The following is a 22,617-nucleotide window of genomic DNA, read 5'->3' on the forward strand; positions in this document are numbered from 1 at the left end:
TGTGTCAGGAAAGGAAGCACGACATAGAGCAGCAAACTGGACGGGCTCCAAGATGCTCATTAACCATGTGACTAATCTTAAAATGAATACATAATGCAAACGAGATGAGAGAGCAGCTTCCTGTTTTGGTGAGATATCACTGCATGAGATTGTGTCAAATGAGCAGTCGAGGGCATTAAGGCTGTGTCAGTGTCAAACTCTAATTGAAATGGGTGCGGGATGGAAAGCACTCTAGCATTAAGCACATGAATTTCCATGAGGCTTCCTAACGAAGTAGTGCATTCACCAATGCATCAAATAAAATGCATTTACTCATCTTTAATAAGATGTTGGAAGTGTGTGGGTGAATTTAAGAAAAAAAGGTATAAAATGTAGATGGAAATATTCTAGGTTTATATAATGCTTACCAAAAAATGCCTGTGATATAAAGAATATTATATTTGTTTTCAAGGTACAATAATAAAAAAGGAAAAAGCAAGGGAAATACAAACCTCCTTAAAGATTAAAGAAGACAAAGGTGGAGCACATCTGCTAGATCTGCAAAGAGATATTGTCACAAAATTACTATTCACATTCATATTTAGGGTACAAGAAGTTTCTAGAACATTTCTGCTCTTACATAAAACAATGAATGCATGCGTAGACCGACCCTAAATTAAGTCCCATTCTCTTTTTTATAGAGAAAATAAAATATTTGGATGGACTGAGCAAGCCACAACTGGATTTGAGCCCCCAGATTGTTTGCTTTCTTTTTTTTCCTTTTATTTTTTTCCTTTCAGTCATCATTCTCCATATATTTATTAGCCCTATCTGAAATGGGATAAGATATTCATATGAAATGATCAGTTTGTCTCCAAAGACAGTCTCCCAAGGGTATTCAGACTGATTATGGAGATGTAGCAAAATTGCCTGTGTTTGTGTTCCATATTCATCATTGTTCAAAACAAGAAATGAAGAATATACAAGAATACTGGTGCATGCATTTGAACGATATTCTTAAGCCTGTGTTTTATTAGTATTTTTCATTTTGCTATCATTTGGTATTATCTGCATTATTAAGAGATTAATAGTCACTTCTGTTGTAAAGAATTCTGTCTTACGTATATCAAAAAGAGCTGAGATTACGGCTGTTCTGTTTGACTAAGGTTCACATTTAAACATCTAAATTTTAATGTCTGCACATGAATCATGTATCATGGTTCAGTTTTGTGGGATTCAGGGAGATTTAGGAGTGGAGATTCAGCTCTTTGCTCACTTCCTGTATCACATGTTGTGAGAGCCATTTGAGATGCTCTGGAGTGTGTCCAGAGAAGAGAACAGAGATGGAGAAAGGTCTCGAGCATGAGTCTGATGAGAAGTGACCAAGGCAGCTGTGGGGTCTCAGCCTGGAGGAAAAGGAATCTCAGACCTTCTGGCTCTCCACAGCTCCCTGACAAGAGGGGCAGCCAGGGGCTGTTGGGCTCAGCTCCCAGGGAACAAGAGACAGGACAAAAGGAAATGGCCTCAACTTGCTCCAGAGAAGGTTTACATTGGCTATCAGGTAATTTTTGTTTTCTGTGAAAGGGTCTTTAAGCACTGGCACAGGCTGCAAGGACAGTGGTGGAGTCACCAGTTGCCATCCCTGGAGGGATTTAAAACCCCTCTTGGTGTGGCACCTGGGAACATGGGTTAGTGGTGGGCTTGACAGTGCTGGGTTAACAGTTGGATTCAGTGATCTTAGGGCTCTTTTCCAACCTAAACTGTTCTGTGAAAGATTCTGTGTCCTGAAGTTCTGCTTTGGTTTAGGACCCTCACCCAGAAAGCTGTAGATCTTCCACACGTCATGTGTGGCTGATATCTGTTCCCTGTGTGACATAGGATCCATGGATCACCAGAGCCCTTCTAGTCCAGTGAATGAAAACCAGAAAATATTCCCAAGAGCATATCAAGCATCAAAGCTCCTGTATGGGCAACTGGATAGCATCCATACTTAAGAGTAAGGAGATTTTAGCTACCTACCTTGCATATAGACACATATTTTGTAGCTTTCTAAATCTAGGTGCCTGAATTGTGGTGGCTTCTCTGACAGCTTGTCAGAAAAAGGACCTTCATAAGTCACGGTGATACCTCTCAGAGTGTCTGGATAGAGGAAAATGAAAAGTGAGCCTTGCTGTGCACAATCCTTGGTAAGGTGGCAAAAGGAGGGAGAACAGTGCCATGTGTCTGGCTGTAGTGGTTTGGTCTAAAATACTCATTACTGTTTATCTTCTGTGAGATAAGAATTAGGAGAAATGCAAAGCAGGCACCAACTTGAATGAATATAAAGAAGTTTATTAACAGACCTAAAAGAAGAAAAGGAAAAAAAAAAATTATACCACCTTTAGAACTCTCCTCCTCCCACTGACAGTGTAAAGACAACCCTTAAGATGTTCAGTCTGTTTACCACTTCCATAATAACCTTGTTCAGTCCATTTAGAAAGAGAAGTCTCTTCTTGCTTGTGCTATGAAAACAGTATCACACCGAGACAGCCACCCACTTCCAAATATTGTTCAGTCCATTTAGGAAGAGGAGTCTCTCTGCTTACGATGTGAGTCCCTTCCCCCGACTTGCAGCTTTTCCCGCAACTGCTTTCGAGGGTCCACTCTTGAAAGTTTTCTGGGGTACAATTTTAAGGTTGAGCTGTTCAGAAACAAAAAAACAGAGGCCCTTCTCCTTCCCTGGGAGCAAAGGGTCATCTTCATCTTTAAGACTATCTCTGGAAGCATCTCTAGGAATTGAGGTTTTTCTCCTTTCCTCTTTGGAGCAAAAGTCCTCATCTGGTTCATCTGGTTCATCTCTCTCTGTCCAAACTTCTCATGAAATTACAGCTGCGGCAGCATCTGCCTATTGCTTATGAGTTGAACACTCCACCCCCCATATCTTCATGAAATTACAACAGGATACTCTGATATATCATAGCTTCACAACAGACTTTCAGCTTTAAGCATCTCCTCTCTCTCTTCCCTCAGGTTTTCAGCTCTTCACAGCAATAAAAGGGTTAATCTCACCTCGGCCTTGCAGCTGGAATGTGGCTTATCGCAGTTGGTCACCTGACCTCTGCCGGACAGAGGTGCCGCTTTGCTGAATCTCGGCCGCAGTGGGGGGGGGGGGTTCCGAGCCTCTCTGGCTGCCCACGGCAAGGCACTGGGGGGGGGTTCCATGGCTGGAACAGGTCCATCGGCTCCAGGCTGGCCGTGGCCCGGCCCGGCCTGGCCCGAGCAGGGCCTGGCCGGGCCCGCTGGCCCCTGCACGGGGCCTGCAGCCACCTGTGCCAGCGCTGGAAACGAGAGAGAGCTTGGGGGGGAGTTTTCTGTTCTTAAGTGTGGATCACAGAGGCGGTCACAACTTTAAGTGGCTTAAAGAATTGTCCATATTCAAACTGGCCAGCTCATAGGTTCTATCAGGTCCCAGAGGAAGCTGTAAGCACCCCTTAGCAAGGATATCCCTTCCGGGACTATGCTTGCTAACCTATGACACTGGCAGAGTAGGTTATTCCATAGTAAGATAAATATAAGCCATGCATAGAAAAGTAGAGAGTAGCATTAAGAAATTAAGAATGCAAAAAGTGCCCAGACTGCTCACTTAGTTTAGGTTTCAAGGAGGCACCTTCAACAGCACACCTGCTGCTTAGTGTCACTATTTTCTCTTACTAAGAAGGGAAATGGAAAACGTTTGAAACTACAGATTTTCCAGGAGACTGGAAAATCACAGCAGATTTTTCTCGCTCTGATGGAAACAATTTGACTTCAAAACCAAAAAAAATCCCAAGATTTTTCTTTGAAATATTTTTTTTAAGGGTGGTAGTTTGCCTCTAAGGTGCACATTAGTGATAGTTGGATAATCTCTCAACATTTCAGTCTGAGATAAGTCGCCTTAGGTGAAGTCTCAGATCATGATGAAATTTTATTCTTTTTGCTGAGAACTTCAGTATTTTTCTTAAGGGAATAGTCTGATCCTATTCTAAACATGCTGTGCTACTCAGATACATGATCTCCTGCTCTAATGTTAAACTTTTTTTCTTTGAACTTTGCTTTCATAAGGCAGCTGTTCAGTCCTAAATCATTTTCAGACTTCATGTAAGAAATTACCAAAGCAACAAGTTGCATTTTTCTGCATGTACTCAAAAATTTTGGTCATACACTTAATGCCCAGCATTCAGGTTTTCTTATAAATACAACTCATGCAATTATTTTGAGGGCTGTTTATATCAGGTGACAGTTCTTTGTCAATTAACATTTTCAAAGGCTTATGAAATGCTGCTTAATCTACTAATTTTCCTTTACTAATATCTCTGATACAAATAATATCAGAGAAGCAAATGCAGTCAGTGTCTTTCTAGAGTGTAGGTGCCCCAGAGGCCTGATTCTCCAGGCATCATCTCCTCTCTCAAGTCACCAAACACCTTCCCAAAGTTTGGAAGTTGGTCAGAACACCTTGAAGAGCTTTTTGTCTTGGAATTTAGGCTTGGCAATGCAGTGGTCTGTGTCCATCTAACACGCCCTTAGAAAACTCAACAGAGCAACTCTACTGTCAGATTCACTTTCAGACACAGCGGTGCCCGACAGCAGCTACAGCTATGAGCCTCTGCACCATGCTGTGCAGTCTCAGAGGAGGAAATAGTGTAGAGATCAAGTGTAGAGCTATCTATCAAGAGCTATTAATATTATAATATATTAATATACATAGATATTAGTATCTCTATGTAGCTATTAATACCTAGAGCTATTTTTTGTGATAAATCATGCACAAGGAATGATGTATGTGCTATCACCTGCTAGGAACAGACACTGGAGACTCAAACAGTCTGTAGTTTTGTGAGATGAAATAAGCCAAATCTAAAAACTCATTTGTGAAGAAAAAGATGAAATCCCACTGTTCATCTCTGCCCTTTTCTCAGCCTCACTGACTCTCTGGCATTCATTGTACAATTTTTTTAAGCATTCAGCAGTATTCCAGAAGAAAACTAAGCCACCTTAACATGGAATAGTTGCCTACCAGGTTACTGAGTTTAATAATTTTGGTAGAAAAATGTATTTCTCAAAGCTCAAAAAAGTCAAAAGGGGTCATGTAGAAACACATATGGGAAAATGGGGGTATAAGTGGGAATGAAAGAGAACACAAATGGTTTCATTTCTGGGACAGGTGAGGTGTGAAAACACAGCCAACCATCTCATGCATCACTCTCAGACACCAGTTCATGAGCCAAAATTCCCTCTCAAGTTGATCTCTATTGTCAAAAATAACTGTGAAAATTTGCTGTGCCACTGCGTGGGATTCCTTGGGATGTTGTCCATCTCCAGATGGGGAAAACTGGTTAAATTGTCTTTTGACCTCTATAGCTCTACTCTTTATATTCTCAGTTGGAGCACTTATCTAATCAGAATTACCTTAGTTGATAATCTGGCTGGTGATATGACTTCCCTTTCTGCATTGTTTTAGAAATTAAGTAAACAAGCAAATCACTGTTTATTATGAGTCATTATTAATATTTTATTATTATATAAAACTTGGCAGATGGCCAGTGGTGGTGAGTAGAGTTAAATCCGGTTGGTGGCCAGCTACAAGGGGTGCTGTGATCCTATGATTCTATTTCTCCAGCATCTCTGCCCAACAAGTGCTTACCATGGCTGGAAGAGAAAAGTGTTTACTCTGTGTGCTGTCATGAGAGATCTATGCTTGCCTCATGTTCACATGCATAAAAGCACCAATACTCCTTAGCTGCTAATGGTTCATGTTTATTATTTTCCACACTCCGTTAACTTTCTTTGTGTTAGAAGTAAAAAGTATTCCTGCCTCGGCCATCTTCTGTTCTTCACTGAGTAAAGGGTCAATGGAGGATCAAAATACGGTATATTACTCTTCTATTTCTTCAAGAAACCTGAGATTGTGTATCTGCTAAATACAGAGAGAAGAAAAATAACCAAAATCTGTACAGAAGTGTGACCTTGTGGTTGGTCTCCTTAAGCACTGATTAGCCAGATTAAAACTGTGGAAGGAAGACAAAAGCCTTTTCTTATAAATGTCACAATACAAAACATTTCTGTGGTGTATTTTTATAATAACAGTTGTGAGAAATCTGCCTTGGAACCAAAGTACAAGTAAAAACAAAAAAAATACATCCAACACATCTTAAAACACTTGTAAAAGTATGCAGTAAACACAGGAAAGATAACTCTTATGGTGTACAAGTGATTAATGGAACTTAATTTTTGGTACCTGGGCTGATGGGTTAATTTTAGCATTCAATTTAAAAATATTTAACTCAAAATTAATTAATTAAAGCACTTAATATGCAAAGACCAAGCACAAATAGGGATTTCATGTATGACACAGTAATAGTAAGAATAATGATAACAATTAAACAATTTTATTAAAATTATTTCAAAATATCTGCCATATTCAGAGTGTAGAAAGAGTCAGCCAAGAATAGAAACCATTATTAAAATATTCTTGTCTGTTTTACACAAAACAATATGCCTTTTTCTTCATACCAGCTTTGTACAGGGCAGAAGACCTCCAATTCAGCAATGTGTGGTTTTGGTTTGACTCCATTGAAAAAGCTTTCAGTTCTCCCTATCCTGATCCACCAAGTCTCTGACTGATCCATCCAGTAGCTTGAAACAGCAGAAGAACTTAAATGGTTCTTCTGCTGACAGAGGAGTTAATTCTCAGAGCTGAGCTCTTCAGTCCTCCTTTCAGGCCTACAATGATACCCTAATAATTACTCAAAAGAGAAAACTGAGACAGTATCTCCTTCTTAGGTTTCTTCTCTGTTCTCTTGCAGCAGAGTTTCACCAGCATAATCTCATTGGTTTGAGCCCCTCATACAATCTGGGAAATTCAGCTCTGAATCTGCATTCTCTGGGGAATTCAGCTCTGAGGCAGCTCTGGCTGCTTTTTACTGCAAGCAAGCAAGGTCTGCATCTGGATGGTGACATTAAAACAGGAGAGTTTATATGTTTATCCACAGTGAAGTCACACACATATTGTAGCTTCTAATTAGTAATGTAAGTATACAAAGTGCTAGAGCATGCAATAACATCTGCATCTCACATCAGTTAGATGAATAATGCTCCCAAATATGAAATATAATGAAGAAAGCCTTGGGGCTAAAGTGGGGTGATTTGTCATGTAGTGTGGCTGCTGAAGATGTCTGAAGGTCCTGGGAATTAGATGGCTGAAGCTGGAGTGAACACTAAAGTCACTCTGTGGCCTTAGCCCCGTGGTTCTGCCGTAGCTGTCACAACCCTCATACAGTGACTATAGTTACCATTAGGGTCATGAACTTAGAAGAACTTGAAGCCTGTGAATAGGGAAAACTTGCTGTCTCGGTTTGAGACAAATTGGTAGGAAAGGTCGGAAATTAACGCATCCTCTAGTAGAAGACAGGTTTTGGCAGCCCCTCCCCCACAGGTTGGGAAAGAAATCTCTTGGAGGAAAGTGAAAAAAAAAAAGCTGTTTATTTAACAAGCAAAGTGCACACAGGCACAAAATTAAAAAGGTTAGATAATAAACCTCCTAGTTGTGGAGAAAAACCTGGTAGATTCAGAGTCCTTTCTGTAGGTGTGGCTCTTCTCTCTCTGGAGCTGGGGTGCGGCGTGGGCCCCTCCAGGCCATGATGTGGGGGCCTCCCAGTGATGTGTTCTGGACCAGAGCAAAGCTGAACAGTTTCAGAAAAAGAAGAAGCCACAGTCCCGGGAAAACTCCTTGCTTTCAGCTAATGAACAAGAAGCAGGTTAAAAAGCAAGAGAATGCAGCTCTTTTCCCTTCTGCAGAGCCGAGAGCTGGGGAGAGACCAAGCAAGTTATCTGTGTTTTGAACACAGCCACCGAAGGAGTTCCACTGCCTTCACCATCCCTCTCTCAGATCTGGCTTAAAGGGACAGAAAGGCACAGGATTCATGTCTGGGCAATAGCAGGTGAAAGGGGATGCAGCATCATAAAGTCACCCCAAGACACTTGCTTACCTATATCCTGTATATTGTGATTAGCAAAATTATCCCATAAATGATTTCTGAAATTGAAAGAGGCACCCATTCCACGGTTTTCTAGAGGCGGATGATTTATCACACTCCATTCAAAATTCTTCGTCACAGGACAAATGTTTCCATTAACCTTTCTTTCATGGAAGCCGGCAGCCATCTACATCTTACTAAATCCAAGGCACCATCCATGCTAATAACCATGCAGATGTAGTCAACTCGCTAATTACTTCCCCTGAAATGACAAGAAGTGAATTCGTAGCTGTCAGATCCTCCCACTCAGTAGCACAAGCATGGACTTGAAAGAGCAGTGAAATTGCTACCTGCTATTCGTGTTCCCCAAGATAAGGGTACTTGGACTTCTGCTAATTATCATGTTTTGATTAAACAGGAGTACTTTTTTCACTTTGTTCATGTACACCTTTGAATGAAATGAAATTTTTCTGGAAGCAGAGAAAGTAATGATATGCTTTTATTAAATATTAGTGGCATTATCTACATTGCAAGTAGTTTCTAACAGCAAGTGCAAATGTTTGCCTGAGTTGTCTTCAACCTTAACTTGCAAAATTGCCAACTTTTGCAGAGAAATTGTACTTTCTCTGAGGGACACTTCACAAGTAAAATTTAGCCTTTTTGGAGGATGGCACTGCAAGTTCTGAGGAAGAGCTGTGTGAGTTTTCTGGGAAACAAGCTTTGTCCTATATAATAATGAATACAAATTTAGCCACATATGTGCATATTTGCAGATTAAAATCACAAATGGTGGTTTTGTTGACTACAGCATTTGCATCATAACTAAAAGGTGCTCCACTGGACGAAGTCATTGAGATAGACTCTGTCAGTCTTTCATTTAAAGCCCTGTTGTGTCCCAGCAGAAAGTCATCCTTTAAAGGAGGTGACTCAACCTGCACCCAGAAGAATCCTATGTTTTGAAATGTGTTGACATGTAAGAATGGAATGAGCTTCTCCATCCATGGGTTTGGAGAAATGAAGGAAGAGGAGTGCATTGTTTTCTGGACTTCATCTTAGTCATATAAATTGTAATTTGATCTTGGTAAGAACTTGTAACAACTCTGTGGCCTTGTGAACATGCATTTTGCTTTAATTAATAATAATTTTATTTTGGACGTGAAAATGCTTATCTGCAGCTAGAAAATAAAATGTTGCAAACAGTAAAAAATTAATACATAGTCTAGTATTATAAAAATGCCCAATGTTTCTGTAGAAGGAGATATTTGCATTGGTGTCTTTTGTGTTTAATTTTAAATCTGCTCATGGCCCTAATATTTTTTTCAGGAGTGAATAAACTCATATCTACTGTTATGCTCACATATCCTGCTGTAATTTATAAACTTTGGGCCCTGATGACAGAGATCTGACTGTGTGCAAGGTGCTGATGACCAGACAAGGAAGAAATGAGTTTGCCTTGCTGGCTACCAAGGTTTTCTATTTTCGACCTCTTTTGTCTGAAAATAGGTGTCTTACCTTGAATTTTCTACTGTGCATTGTGCTTTGTGTCCTTGTTGATTGCTAATATAGAAGAAAACCTCTCCTACATGAAATTGTTCAACACATTCATTCTTAATTTTAGGTCTTCTTGGAAGCTCTGCAGGCCATTGTCTTCTTTTCCAGCTGCTTCATTGATAAACTTCATGATCATGAGAAACCCAAAGGGAAAAATTAAATTTGACTGGCTCAAAGTTCAGTTCCCTCAGATTTCTGATCACACAAAACATTTTAGAGCACAGATAGTGCTGGAGGGTTGTTTTTTTTTTCTTTTTTGTACTTACTATAGAGTAAGTGAGATTATGCTGCTTTTGCTTTCAGTGCTTTTCAGCAAAGAACTGAAGGGTACCACAGTAATGAAACAGCAAGCTGATATTCAAGAAGTGCTTGTACACATCTATAAGTAAAACTGAAAAAAAACCCTAAAAATAGAAGATGGAATGTGCAGTGGATAACCCATTTCCCAATTTTAAAGGCACTGGGTGCATTTCAGGTCACCAAGAAACCTGGCATGTACTTACCCAAAGCTGAAAATCAATCAGGCTGCTTCAGCAGCTCAGTCTTATCAGTCCTGCCCTGCAGAGCACAGATCTGAAACATTAGGCAGCCCAACAAGAGGGAGAAAGTTGATTTGAGAGCAGCTGTTTTAAGACAGATACATAATGGCATTAGGAGAGGAGCACTGTGGTGAGGTGAGAACTGAACAGAAATGCCCATTAGGCTGAGGAAGATTTTAGGTGAATTATTAGAAACATATGCAGCCAAAGCCTAACGTAAAGGAGTGAGACAAGAGTATGATGAAGAGGGCTGTTAAAATCTACTAATAAATAGTCAGGCTGTATGGGATTTACTGGGCCTAAATGGACGTTTTTATTCCTCTACAATGATTCTGGATGCTCAGCAGGTTGCCCAGAAAGGTTTTGGACTCCCCATCCCTGGAAGTGTTTAAGGGCAGGTTGGGCAGGGCTTTGAGCAACTTGGTCTAGTGGAGGGTGTCCCTACTCATGTCAGGGGAGTTAGAATGAGATCCTTTAAGGTCCCTTCCAATTCAAACAATTCTGTGATTCTATGATTCCCTGCCCTGTGCCCCTCCGAGCATTTAGACACCATTTTTCATTGATTAGGATGAAATGAAGAGATTTATTTGACACAATTTAGTTGTGGTTCTGCTTTCTGCTGAAGATATTAGCTGTTCTTCTACTAAGAGGATAAAATCAACTATGAGTGGTTCTGTTCTTTTGTTTTCAAACATAGATAATAAAAACATTTTTTAAAAATTCTTTTTATTTGCATTTTCACTCCTGTGCCAGTTTCGACAAATTTGGAGGAAAATATCCTCTGATAGACCCCAAGGCAACTCCTTAAAATTATGAATTATCTTATGAACTGCAGAATCACAGAATAGTTTTCATTGGAAGGGACCTCAAATATCATTCTTTCCAACTCCCCTGCTATGGGTGGGGACACTTTCCACTGGACCAGGTTTCTCCAAGCCCTGTCCAACCTGGCCTTGAACATTCCCACAGGTGGGGCGGCCACAGATTTTCTGGGAAACCTGTGCCAGTGAGCAATCGAGGATTATTTTTTATGTATCACTGAAGGTAGAGAAACCTCTAAAACAGAACACAGCAGTTAGTTAAAAGCATGTCATGACACTGAACAAAGGCTAAGTAAAGGAAACAAAGCATTGTGTTTACAGCTGAAATTAAGGAGAGATGGAATCTACAACAGTGATATGCATTTGAATTTAGCAAGGGCATTTGAAAACATTACAGAGTATTTTCTGAAGACATATGTGGACAAAGCCTTGGTTTACTATCTTATCTGTAAATATGTTTATGGCAATTTGAATGCTAAAATGAAAACTGAGAGATAGAGATTTCTGTATTTGTTATCATGCAACTGAATGTGTAATGAATAAATGTATGAATTCCTTTTACGATAAGCACTTAACATGAATAATGCTTTATTTTTTCTCAGATTATTTTAATTTTCTCAAGGCCTACACTATAGGTTTTTTTACAGGCTAGCAGAGAAGTAATATTTGCATTAAATACTGCATTACTTACCTATGTCTCTTTCATAAAAAGAGCTGAGATGTTCAAAGTGTGTGGTTACTGAAGGAAGTGTTTCTAGCTGTGCATTTAGAAAGGCAGAGGCAATTTTTTCTCTCTTCTGCAAACCATCATCACGATTCTTCTGGCTGGAATAATGTTGTCTGTTGCCATCACTTTTGTAGGCTGGTAACAGGCAACTTGTGCTGTTAGCATGAAACTGGGTGAAACCTGAAGGATCTGACAAAGACATGACAAAGCTACACAAATGACAAATGGCAAATGTAGCTTGATGCTGAGAAATAAAAAACAGCATCCCTGGGGAGAAGAATATGAAGTATTCTTAATTGCAGATATACTTACAGAATCACAGATTAAACTGAGTTGGAAGGGACCCACAAGGAAATCCCACCCCTGGCCCTGCACAGGACATCCCCAAGAATCACACCATGTATAATGATGTAACAGAGCTGGAACTGGAATTTACATATCCTAGATAATAGCCTACAACTAATATCCCTACTTGCATTATTTTAAAGGATACTGCTACCTATGTGAGTATTTACAAAATACAAGGCAATAAAATCTGTCAGTCCTGCACCTCTAAACCACCCATTGCTTATCGTGTGTGCATAGCTTATAGGAAGGCAACCTCTGTGACTTGGTGTCCTTGTCTGCAAAATGCTGATAGCAACGTTCACCCAAATTATAAAACACTCATAGTCCAGGAAAATAATTATATGCTAAGGGAGGTTTTAATACCAATGTTTTTTGATGGGTAATTCCTATGACATGCATATTCTTATCTCAAACAGGAGCAGTTAATGTGTAGTATTTGGTACAGTGGTTTATGGCTCTGTTCATACAGTCTTTTTATTTAAAAATTCCTTGGTGTAAATAGAAACAGAACCCATACAGCAAAAGACTCATGACCATCCTACATTCAGGAGCATTGCTAAATTAAAATGCTTTTGTAGCAGATAATCTAAGCACACCAAGAACTGTGTCTCCTGCTGTTGCTTTGGCATGCAGGGAGAACAACAAGAGGCAGAATTCCAGGTGTGGCTGACTGAGCTTGGATTCCTTCTGCTGGCTTGACACCTCCTCAGTCAAATAAAATATCTTTTGGCTCACCTATATATGTGAATCTGATCATTTTTTACTGCAGTTGGTATTGTATAAGACAGAGGAGAAGAGAGACTTTATTTAGAAGGCATAGAAGCAGAATTAACAAATGGAAGAAAGAAGCATCTGACCTATATTTCAGGGACTGGAACATGTCTGTAATGCAGATGAAAAGCCCATTAGAACTCCCCTTTAAATTGTACACCATCCAAATCTATTTGTCATGAAGCAGTTACCTGCTCATAACTGAAAAAGTACTTTGATATATTTTTTATGAATTCAGCTTCTCTAAGATAACTGATGGTAACACAACCTTGCATTAATTACTGTACTTCTGTCTCCAGAATTATGTCCTATAAAAAAAGAAAGCTGAAAAAAAGAAAAAAAGGTCATGCATTAATTTTACACACACACCCCAAAAAACAGAAAAAAAAAAGCTTAATAACATAAAGTTAAAGAATTTTTTTCTTCGTTTTTATTATACTGCAAAGGGCAACCAAACACTTAAGAAAGAGAAGTTAAAAAAAAACCAAAAACCTCTCAAGAATTTTTTTTTACTTGGTTTAATTTAGACAGTGAATAAAGAAAGAAGGCATTTAAAATTAAAAAGAAAAAGGTACCATTCAGAAAACAGTTGGATCTCTATTTGTTTTGTCCCACCTTGCAATACAGTAAACAGTCAATAATCATTGAAGCCAAATGATATCATCCTCTGGGAAGAATTTTATATCTATTTTCATTTTTAGTTTTCATCTTCGTAGGAAATAAGATTCTAAAAAATCGACATTATAAGTAGAAAAAAACATCTTTAATAGTACAGTTTATATATCCACTCATTGTTTAGATTGCAAGGATGTGGGAGTTTTGCTTTGTTCTCTTTTCAGTACCCTAAGAAATGTTCATTCTTGCAGTCAGGGTTCAAAACACAGTTAGCAATATCAATAAACTCCATCCACAGGTTTTTCATGTAATAACCTCCTCTTCTGCTGAATTTTACTCAAGCCAAAAGTTGACACTTTGCAATTAACACAGAAAAAGACTAATCCTGATCTTAATATAAACAATATAGTTTTAGTCTGATTTATTGCCTGATGTCTGATTAGAATTCATGTCTCTATTTTGTATGTTGCCTTAATGCTTTACTGAAACAACAGCTGGATTTTGGCCATGTATTAAATACCACTCGTTAGAGATGTAGAATGTAAAGTATAGATACACATGGTTTAGCAGCCCCCAAATTATCTTTAAAGGGAGCATTATATTTGTATTTTAAATTAATTAAGTGAAAGAAATTGTAGTGTACTGAAACACTCTTAGCACTGTAAATACACCAGACACCAGTTGGTGTATAATGTGGATAATTATTAAAGGGAGGATATTAGAGTGTGTGTTTATTAGTGTTCCTGATAAAGATTTTCCTGCTTTGTTTCATATACATTTAGATGCAGCTTCAGTGGAACATCTTCACTTCTGTTCTACTCTGTCCACATGTGAGCAGTGTGTTCCTGCTCTTTACAGCAATGTCTCAGAACTTCTCTTTCCTTACCATGACCATAAGTTGTACCATGCTGCCTGGGCTAAAAAGACCAATCACACAGTAGTCCCTTCTGAAATCCTCTGGGAAACATGCAAAAATTCTATGGTTTCTGCTTAACATCATAGCTACCACTGAACCAAAAGTATGGGTCCAACATACAGATACATCCAACTCTTGATCTCTAGGAGGTGGTTTCTCTCCAGGTTAACTCCTCTGCCCTATAATCTAAGTAAAATAAAGATATTTGCCCATGTAATAGACATAAAAGAGAACTAAACCTCTATTTACACTACTTTCTGTGATGAAATCACAGTTTAGAGCTATTAATTGTAGACCAGAACTGTGGTACAGCTCTTCCATTTGGTGCATACAACATGATATGGGAAACACGGGTTTCAATTTATGCATCTTGCTTCTGCCTTCTGCCTTGGAAGGAATGCAATGTCCAGGAGATCAGTGAATCCCCAGCTCAGTGGAAGGGCAGTGCCTCTCAAAAGAGCAGCTGTGTTTGAGCATTAAGAAAGTGATAGCTCATGACTGGGTCCTATGATTTGTTCTCTGGTATGAAACTGTGTTAGCTTAAGACAGTGATTTCCTTGATAATTGTGGGCTTTAGGACTTCCTCTTGAATGTGTGCCTGAAGAAAATTCGGGGTTAAAACTCCCTCTTGTTTTCCATCCAGATGCAAGTTGAAAACACCCCAACTGAGGGCATTTTTAGGCATTTCTGTATTACCTGTACTACCCTGCTTTTTGCATGTAGGCAGAGAGAATTTTACAAAGGAAACTCATATCCCCTTCCTGTTTCATCTCTACGTTTCTTGGGGTAAAAGCAAATCTTGTATGTGAAAAGCCTTTGCCTAGAAAACTATTTAGATTCATGCACTTGGTCATAGCACAATAAAACATTTTTCTCTACCACCAACAGAAGACATTAGCATGCATCAAGAATGAAAATGGGACAGTGATTCTTATACTTCTTTGTGAAATGTTTTAAGGTCAGTAGTTAGGGAAAACAAAATGAATGAGAATGACAAAATGTCTTTGTGGATTCAGTGTTATGTCTGCAAAGTAAAAACATTATAAAGATAGTCTGGCTGCAGCATTTAACAGTTGAAACGTTACTGATGACAGTGACATTATATCAGGGTACACCTGGAGTAGCTCAGCAGGGTAGATATCTTACATTTACTTGCTGAAAGCTGTGGCTTATGTTCAGAGGCCAGTGGGTCTTTTAGTTATAACTAACTCTGAACTTGTAAATCATTTTGCAGAAAAAAAAAAAAAGACAGGATTTATCTAGCTTCATTTTTATCCAAGTAGAATTTAAGTAGGAAAATTTCTGTCTGCATTAGCTGTTTTAAAGCTACTGTATAAAGATTCACATTAGTCTAAGTGAAAAGGGAAGTAGGGCCACTGGCTTTAGAGAATCCAGCTGCAGAGCCAAGAATGCAAGCTAAATTTATGGAAGTCATATGTTAATTATTTATGCAGTAATTTAAAGCAAATAGGCACCCACCTGCATGGAATTAATAATGCTTGATAGTATTAATAGAATTCATGTGAAGGAAATACCATGTTTGATTTTACATGTTTTCCTATTTTTCTTTTAATTTTTAGTTAACAAGAAAGATAAAAAAATAAAAAGAAAAAATCTACTGCAGGTAGATTGCACTGTCATGCAATAATAAATTACTTAAACTGCAAGTAGCCCAATTCCTTTTATATGGTCCCTCTTTGCCACAGAGTTTCTTATTCAGCAATCCCTACAAAAAGATCTATTAACAAAAACATATGGTGGTTGGAGTGCTCTGGCTTTCTCAGCAAGGTAGTATATAATATAATTAATTAAGCCTCTGGGCCATCTTAATATCAAGGGGATTAGGTATTTGTTTAAAGAAAGTCATGTGCCTATTAATTTGCTGAATTGAGGCCTAAGATAAAGAGGAAAATACTGTGTGTGATTATGTCATAAAAGATAGCAATCCTCTGGCTACATAGGAGGGGTCTGAGTTAAGGCTGTGCAGAACCATGTATTCAAAGGCTTTAGTTTTTTTCTTCTGCAGGTGGAAAGCAAGTTTTTACATGCTTTTATAAAGTGCTGTATGATGCAACATATATATTAGGGCACAAGTTGGAATGTCCCAAGAATTCCAACTACCTGCTATATAATCCCATATTATTATCTCAGTATTATTTCAACAGTTGTTGGGAGCCTGTTCCTGAGGGTCTCTGCTAGGACTGACTCTTAGGACAGGCCCAGCCACAGGCTCATGGTGGTTAATGACCCTTCTCAGATACCACAAATGCACTTGTCTTGTCTTCACACGTCAGTGCACTTCCAAAGCACAATGTCAGACACAAAAACCACTCAGGCTGCTCTGCATGACTGTTCAATTAAAGAGCACAGATAATTTCCAAGACTATTTCAAGCATAAACATGGGCCATTATCTACACGTCTTTTAATCATACGAAGAAAATACAAATGTTGAGAGGGCAATGAAACAGAAATGTGAGGAAAACTTCTTATGCAAATAGTTGTTCACCTTTTCTTTGTTTTTCTTCTCCTAAATTTAGTTGACAAAATCATGAGCTAATGGAAGGGTCCACAAAGCAGAGTTTTTCCTCCTCTGCCTGCATCTATGATGATTGTGAGGACATAGATTACAGAATCTATTTTCAAAAAGTCTATTCTCAGCCTTTCTGGAGATATACAGAAGTTTTAATAATTGCTCTGACATGCCTGAGCCAGGAGTCCTGTTCAGCCACAGGGAGTCTATCCCAATAATTTAGACAATCTTTAAATTGAAACAATTTGCTGGAAAAGTTATTTGAATGTGTCACTGTGGTAAGTAGAAAAACACTCTGTTGCATAGCATCAGCGCAACAACTCTGAATCTTTGTGACCTAAGTAACACCTGGGGTCTGTCCTTAAAGAAATGGAAATGTTTCCCTTTTAAAAGAAAGGGAAATTTAATTTTTGCATTTTGACACAGTGTGATAGAAACAATTCTCTTTTGCTATTGCTTTGTAGTGACGATAGGATTTCAAAAAGGGACTTTTGAAATAAAACAAGGCTAGGTCAGACTGAAGAGCTCTTGAAAAGCCTACTCCAAACTAGCAAAGCTATTTCATTTTCCATTCTCTGAGCCACTCATATCTTAAGCAAAGTGCACTGTGTTTTTCAGAGGATGCCTATAAAACTCAAGTCCGAATTGATGATGAACCGGCCTATTTGGACATTCTAGACACTGCTGGACAGGTGAGTAATTCTCCAATGTGAGTCATTCAGTCAGAGATAAACTCAAAGATTTTAACCTCGGACGTATGGGTCACAGTGCTAGAAACAAGGTTCCCTATTCAAACATAAAGGAAACAGTGGCAGAATAACACAGAGGAATTAACAAAGGAGAAGATTAAAGGAATGCTGCAGTATAGCACAGTATAATTTCCAAATCTCATCACAGGAGACAGACACGCTGAAATGAGCAGTAGATAAAAAGATGTTTGTTTCTTTTTCTTTTGTATGCAGGAACATCTGTCACAATAATGGAATGAATAAATACTGTGTTGATTGTCTTACGTCTTTCTCAGTCCTCCTTTTTTATATGTATTACAGGAATTTTCTGGTCTGCTTTTACACTAAGTATTTTGTTACATTTCTTCTTCTCCCCACATTTTATTTAAATATCAAATGCTCACACATAAGGAAAATATCTTCATGCCAAAAGTAATACACAGTGCACACGCACAGGTTTTCCAGAGAAAGCTGTGGCTGTCCAGTCTCTGGAAGTGTCCAAGGCTAAGCAGGACGGGACTTGGAGCAACCTGGTCTAGTGTAAGGTGTCCCTGCCCATGGTAGGGGGGTTGGAATGAGATGAAATTTAAGCTCCCTCCCAACCCAAACCATCCTGTCATTCTGCCATCTCTATGACAGCATGTCTGCTGTGTGAACATCAGTCAGGGGATTAAGTTTCATATACAGTAACAAAGAAGAAGGTTAAGTAAAATAATTTATTCTACCTGACTTAGTTCATTCCCTGTCCATCTCGAGATATTTTTACTGTTTAATCAAAGTGCTGCCACTTGCTGATCTTTTCCTCAGGTGTGTCTCAGGGTCTGTTTGAAGGACTTTGTAGTTTCTCAAGTTTCCATAGTGCATGTGCACCTTGTGCAGGAATGAGACAACAGGGAACTTAAATGTACTTAAATAAATGAAATATTTGAGAAGCAAAAGCCTGGTAACCTTGTTTTCAGCTTCCCAGATGTATGAATGCACCTAAGATGGGCATTGAAAATGGTGGGGAGTGCAGTCTGCTGCCAGAAATTTACAGGAAGTTCATCTGCTGTCAGTCATTTTTACATGCATAATTTTTGCATGATTTTTTTTATTTTGGGTCATATGAAAAGGCTAGAACTAAACCTCATTTGTAATTTGTGGGAGGGGGATATGATTGCTAAGTTTTAAATTTTGTCTCTATTAGGAAGAGAAACATCTACAATATTAGCGGTCCATGGCATGTAGTGACCAAGTAATGAAATGTGGTGCAGATATTTCATAGAATCATTGAACTTTTAAGGTTGGAAAATACCTTTAAGATCATTGAGCCCAACCATTTACCCAGCATTGCCAAGCCCACCGCTAAACCACGACTCCAAGTGCCACAGCTACACATTTTTTAAATCCCTCGGAGGATGATGACTCCACCACTCCCCAGGCATCCTGTGCCAGGGCTTGAAAACCCTTTCAGAAAAGAAATTTTTCCTAATGTCCAGTCTAAACCTCCTTTGTTCCCTCAGCCATCCCTCTCTGTAGCGAGCAGAGGCCTGTGACAGAAGCGCCACACTCAGCAGATTCATCAGCCCAGGCCATTGCACAGCCTGGGCAAAGCTATTCTACTTCAGTTGAAATGGTTCTACCAAGTCAATTTGATATGACAAAAACTGTTTTAAATTCCCCTGTTGTTCCAGTGCAGATTGTCATCACTGAAACACATTCCCAGTGTAACTAGGAAGCTCTTCCCACTTTTCCTCCCCACAATTTTTCAGGAGCTGTCCATTCTAAGTGTCCTGGATTTAGCTGCTTGTCTTTGCAGATGTCTTCGGATTTGTTGCCCCTCTATCTGCACTACACAGCTTCAGAATAAATCAAGACCTAATCCAACTCCCATTGAAGTCAGCAGCTGAAATAGGCTCTTTCTTCACAGAGGACTTAATGGTGCTCTCACCAAAGCTCACACAAATTCTGCTCTGACTTTGGTGACTCAGGGTAAAAATCCAAAGCACCCAGTTGAGCTGCTACTGCTCTGTGCCTTGATGGTGCCTAGTTGTTTTTATTCCCCTGGGTTTTATGTCAAATAGGAGATGGTGTTACTGCTTCAAATTCAGGCAATGGAAATCTCATTTGTCTGGGTGTCCTTGCAGTCATAAATACTTCATCATCAACTTTGAATAATGACTTTAATCACTTCAGAAGATCAAGAAGCTAAAATTGTAATTCATCCCTATTTGGGAACACAAGAAGTCAATAGAGAAACTGACTGAATTTAATGTGTTTTGTTGTTGTGCTTGAGGATATATTTCAACAAAAATGTTTCTCCTCTCCCTCCTCTATCTATGGACTAATTGAGAATTTCAACACTGACCAAATTACCTACTAATAATTAATACAGTTTTCAATTGTCATGTCTAGACCTAAAAACCCACATGTGATTTTATACCTGACATTGCATAAAAGTCTTTGATATTTTAACTGGTAGATCCAGTATGAAGCACTTAAATCATAAATGGTTCTTCAAAAATACATTTATGTTCTCAACTTTCTGAAGTTGAAAAAGAAAACAAAACATTCAAACAATGTGAAAAACAGAAATATTAATAAACTTGCTCATCTAGTTACTGATTTTTCTCTTCTCATGAATATACAGACACTATAACATAGACCAATTGCTTGTCTCAGGAAAAAAACTGATGCTCTGTGAACTCTGGATACATATTTTATACACAATCATTTGCCCATTTGTGCTCTTCCAGTACTATTTTTCTACTGAAGGCACAACAAGAAGCATTTTCTTAGTGAGTGTAAGGGTTGGTGCAAGCAGTTTTGCTTCACTGAACTCACTACATCTGCTTTTCACCACCCTCTACACCTGCCAGCCGGTGTTTGCTAGAAGCCTGTGTTTGCTCACCACAACCAAATTCAGACAGAATATGTTTACCTCAGACAGTTTCAGGAGCAGGTATTGATGGAGCTCCTTGTAGCTAGATTGTCATAAACAGACCTAACTTGAGCTGTTCCTACCAAAAAAAGCTTGTAAATATGTGGTGCTGCAAGAAAATGAACAAAAAATTGATGCTGGTATTCTTTTTCAGTGGCACAACGAAGTATAGAGGAAGCTGCCAGTAATTCCTTTGGTTGGCTATCAGTGAAGCCTTTGGCTCTTTAGCTAGAAGTAATATTCTTAACCCAAAACTTTTCTTTTTGTAACTACATTTTAATTAAATCCAAAAGAAGAAGAAAATAAAGCCAAGCAGAATGAGATTGAGATCATATTTATAAAATTGAAGAAGTTTCTGTTTTTTGCTTTTATACTAGCTACAATAGGGCACGTGGAGTATATAGGACAAACTTAATGGAAATCTGCAAATGCAAGTTAGTATCCATAAAGATAGCTTGAACTTCCTTGTTCACCCATATGGGAGATTTTTTGAGTAACTTTCCCTTGAAATTCACCTGTGTCCGTTGAGTTTGGAAGTGGTGTTTGTGGCAGCAATTCTGGGATTTTCCTTTTCTTAACCAATGCATCATAAAAATAATCTTCTCTTACATACATTTAATCTAAACTAATGTAAAGTCTTTGATTTCCAGCAAACTTGCAGGTGCAAATGAAGGGACATTCAGCCTTCAAGCACTTTATTCTGCATTCAGTTCCCTTCACAATTATTCTCAGGGAGTGACAACCCCCAACTGCTCCAACCGCGCACAAAAAGCCTCCACACAGAGTTATAGAAACCTTCTGTTCGCTCATTTACGCTTTCTCACCCTCTCTTCTAGCTTAAAAATATGTTGCTACTTCTGCAGCCCAGAAGTATACTCCTCATGGAGCACACACAGCAGTTATCTCTCCTGCTGTATTTATAAACTGTTGACTGGCACAGGAGCTTTTATTCTTGCCACAGCTTTCCTCTGTGTGACACATTACCCAATCTCTCTGTGTAGACCTCACGCCGAACACTAAAAGAGCAGCAGAGTTCCCTTCACTGAAAAACAATCTGATCTGATATGTAAAAGAGGCAAAAATTGTTTTCAGATACAAAGCAGGCAAGTGTGTGGGAAAAAAGGGTTTCTGTACCTGTCAGCGAGACAGTACATTCCGAGATTATTGCACCAATTTTTGTTTTCTAAAAAGTGAGCTTTTTATGATAAACTTAGTGCACCAGGATATTTCCCAGGTGTGAGTCAGAGACTTGAAAAATAGGCCTTAAAATGTGATGGTATGCCATTTCAGGGAGATTTTCCTTTGTCTGGAGCTGTGTGCACATGAATTCATTTCCAGGCAGACACTTTTCAACCTGACAACAACAGCGCGCTCTGTACTGAAATCCATCTCTCAAATTGCTAGCAAATCACAGGACATGTTTATCCTGCCAACCTGCAGGACTATGATTCTTACCCCCTGCTTCAAGCTTTGAAGAGGAACCATATTAGTCCCAAGAGCCCTTCAGATAAACACACTTTCTCAGACTAAACACTATAGTCCGATGATTCACTCAGGCTGTTATCTGAGACCCTTCTGCTTATTATCTAAACATGCTGCTCTAATCCTGAATCAATGGACGTGAAATCTCAAAGTACACTAGTGCAGCTTATCTCAAGGAAATGTAAAATGCCTTTTTGGCAGTAATTATGCCTTAATGGGTCTTTACAGCATGTTCTTGTAAGGGGAAAATAATTTTATTGCACTTTCTGCTAGGTACTGTAGTGCATAAATGAAATCCATTTTATTTTTAAAGCATAGAGATATTGAAGTAAGTAGCAACTATTAATGCAGTGTCTTAGGTGAGAAGAGCATTAGTTTTATTTCCTTTGTATGTTGTTGTTCCACCGGCTGTTGAAAACATACTTAGAAAGTCAAATCACAGCACTGAACACTTCCTGGGTTCTCAATACAAGTTGTACAGTAATATCTGGGAAGAGCTAAAATCTCTCCCTTGACCAAGTAATTTTATTTGCCAATGGACAGATTGTGAAGAAACACTTATTTGGCACAGATACAGAGTGGAAAAAACAGTTGCAGTAAATCACAGATGAAATTGCAGACCTGACACCAATTTCCTTCAAATCATGAGCAAAATATTCCTTGACTTCAGTAGGAAAAGATCTAGGCACATACTG

General features: G+C 38.8%; 1 protein-coding gene across 1 annotated transcript in view; it reads left to right on the forward strand.

The window, feature by feature from the left end:
* RIT2 (Ras like without CAAX 2) overlaps positions 1–22,617 on the forward strand; it is a 185,265-nt gene that overhangs the window by 61,149 nt on the left and 101,499 nt on the right. Inside the window, exon 3 of the mRNA XM_069001835.1 lies at positions 17,411–17,484. Within this exon, the coding sequence (XP_068857936.1) occupies positions 17,411–17,484 (74 nt within the window). The remainder of the gene's footprint in view (positions 1–17,410; positions 17,485–22,617) is intronic.

The sequence above is a fragment of the Aphelocoma coerulescens genome (genome assembly GCF_041296385.1).
Source record: "Aphelocoma coerulescens isolate FSJ_1873_10779 chromosome Z unlocalized genomic scaffold, UR_Acoe_1.0 ChrZ, whole genome shotgun sequence".
NCBI classification, from domain to species: domain Eukaryota; kingdom Metazoa; phylum Chordata; class Aves; order Passeriformes; family Corvidae; genus Aphelocoma; species Aphelocoma coerulescens.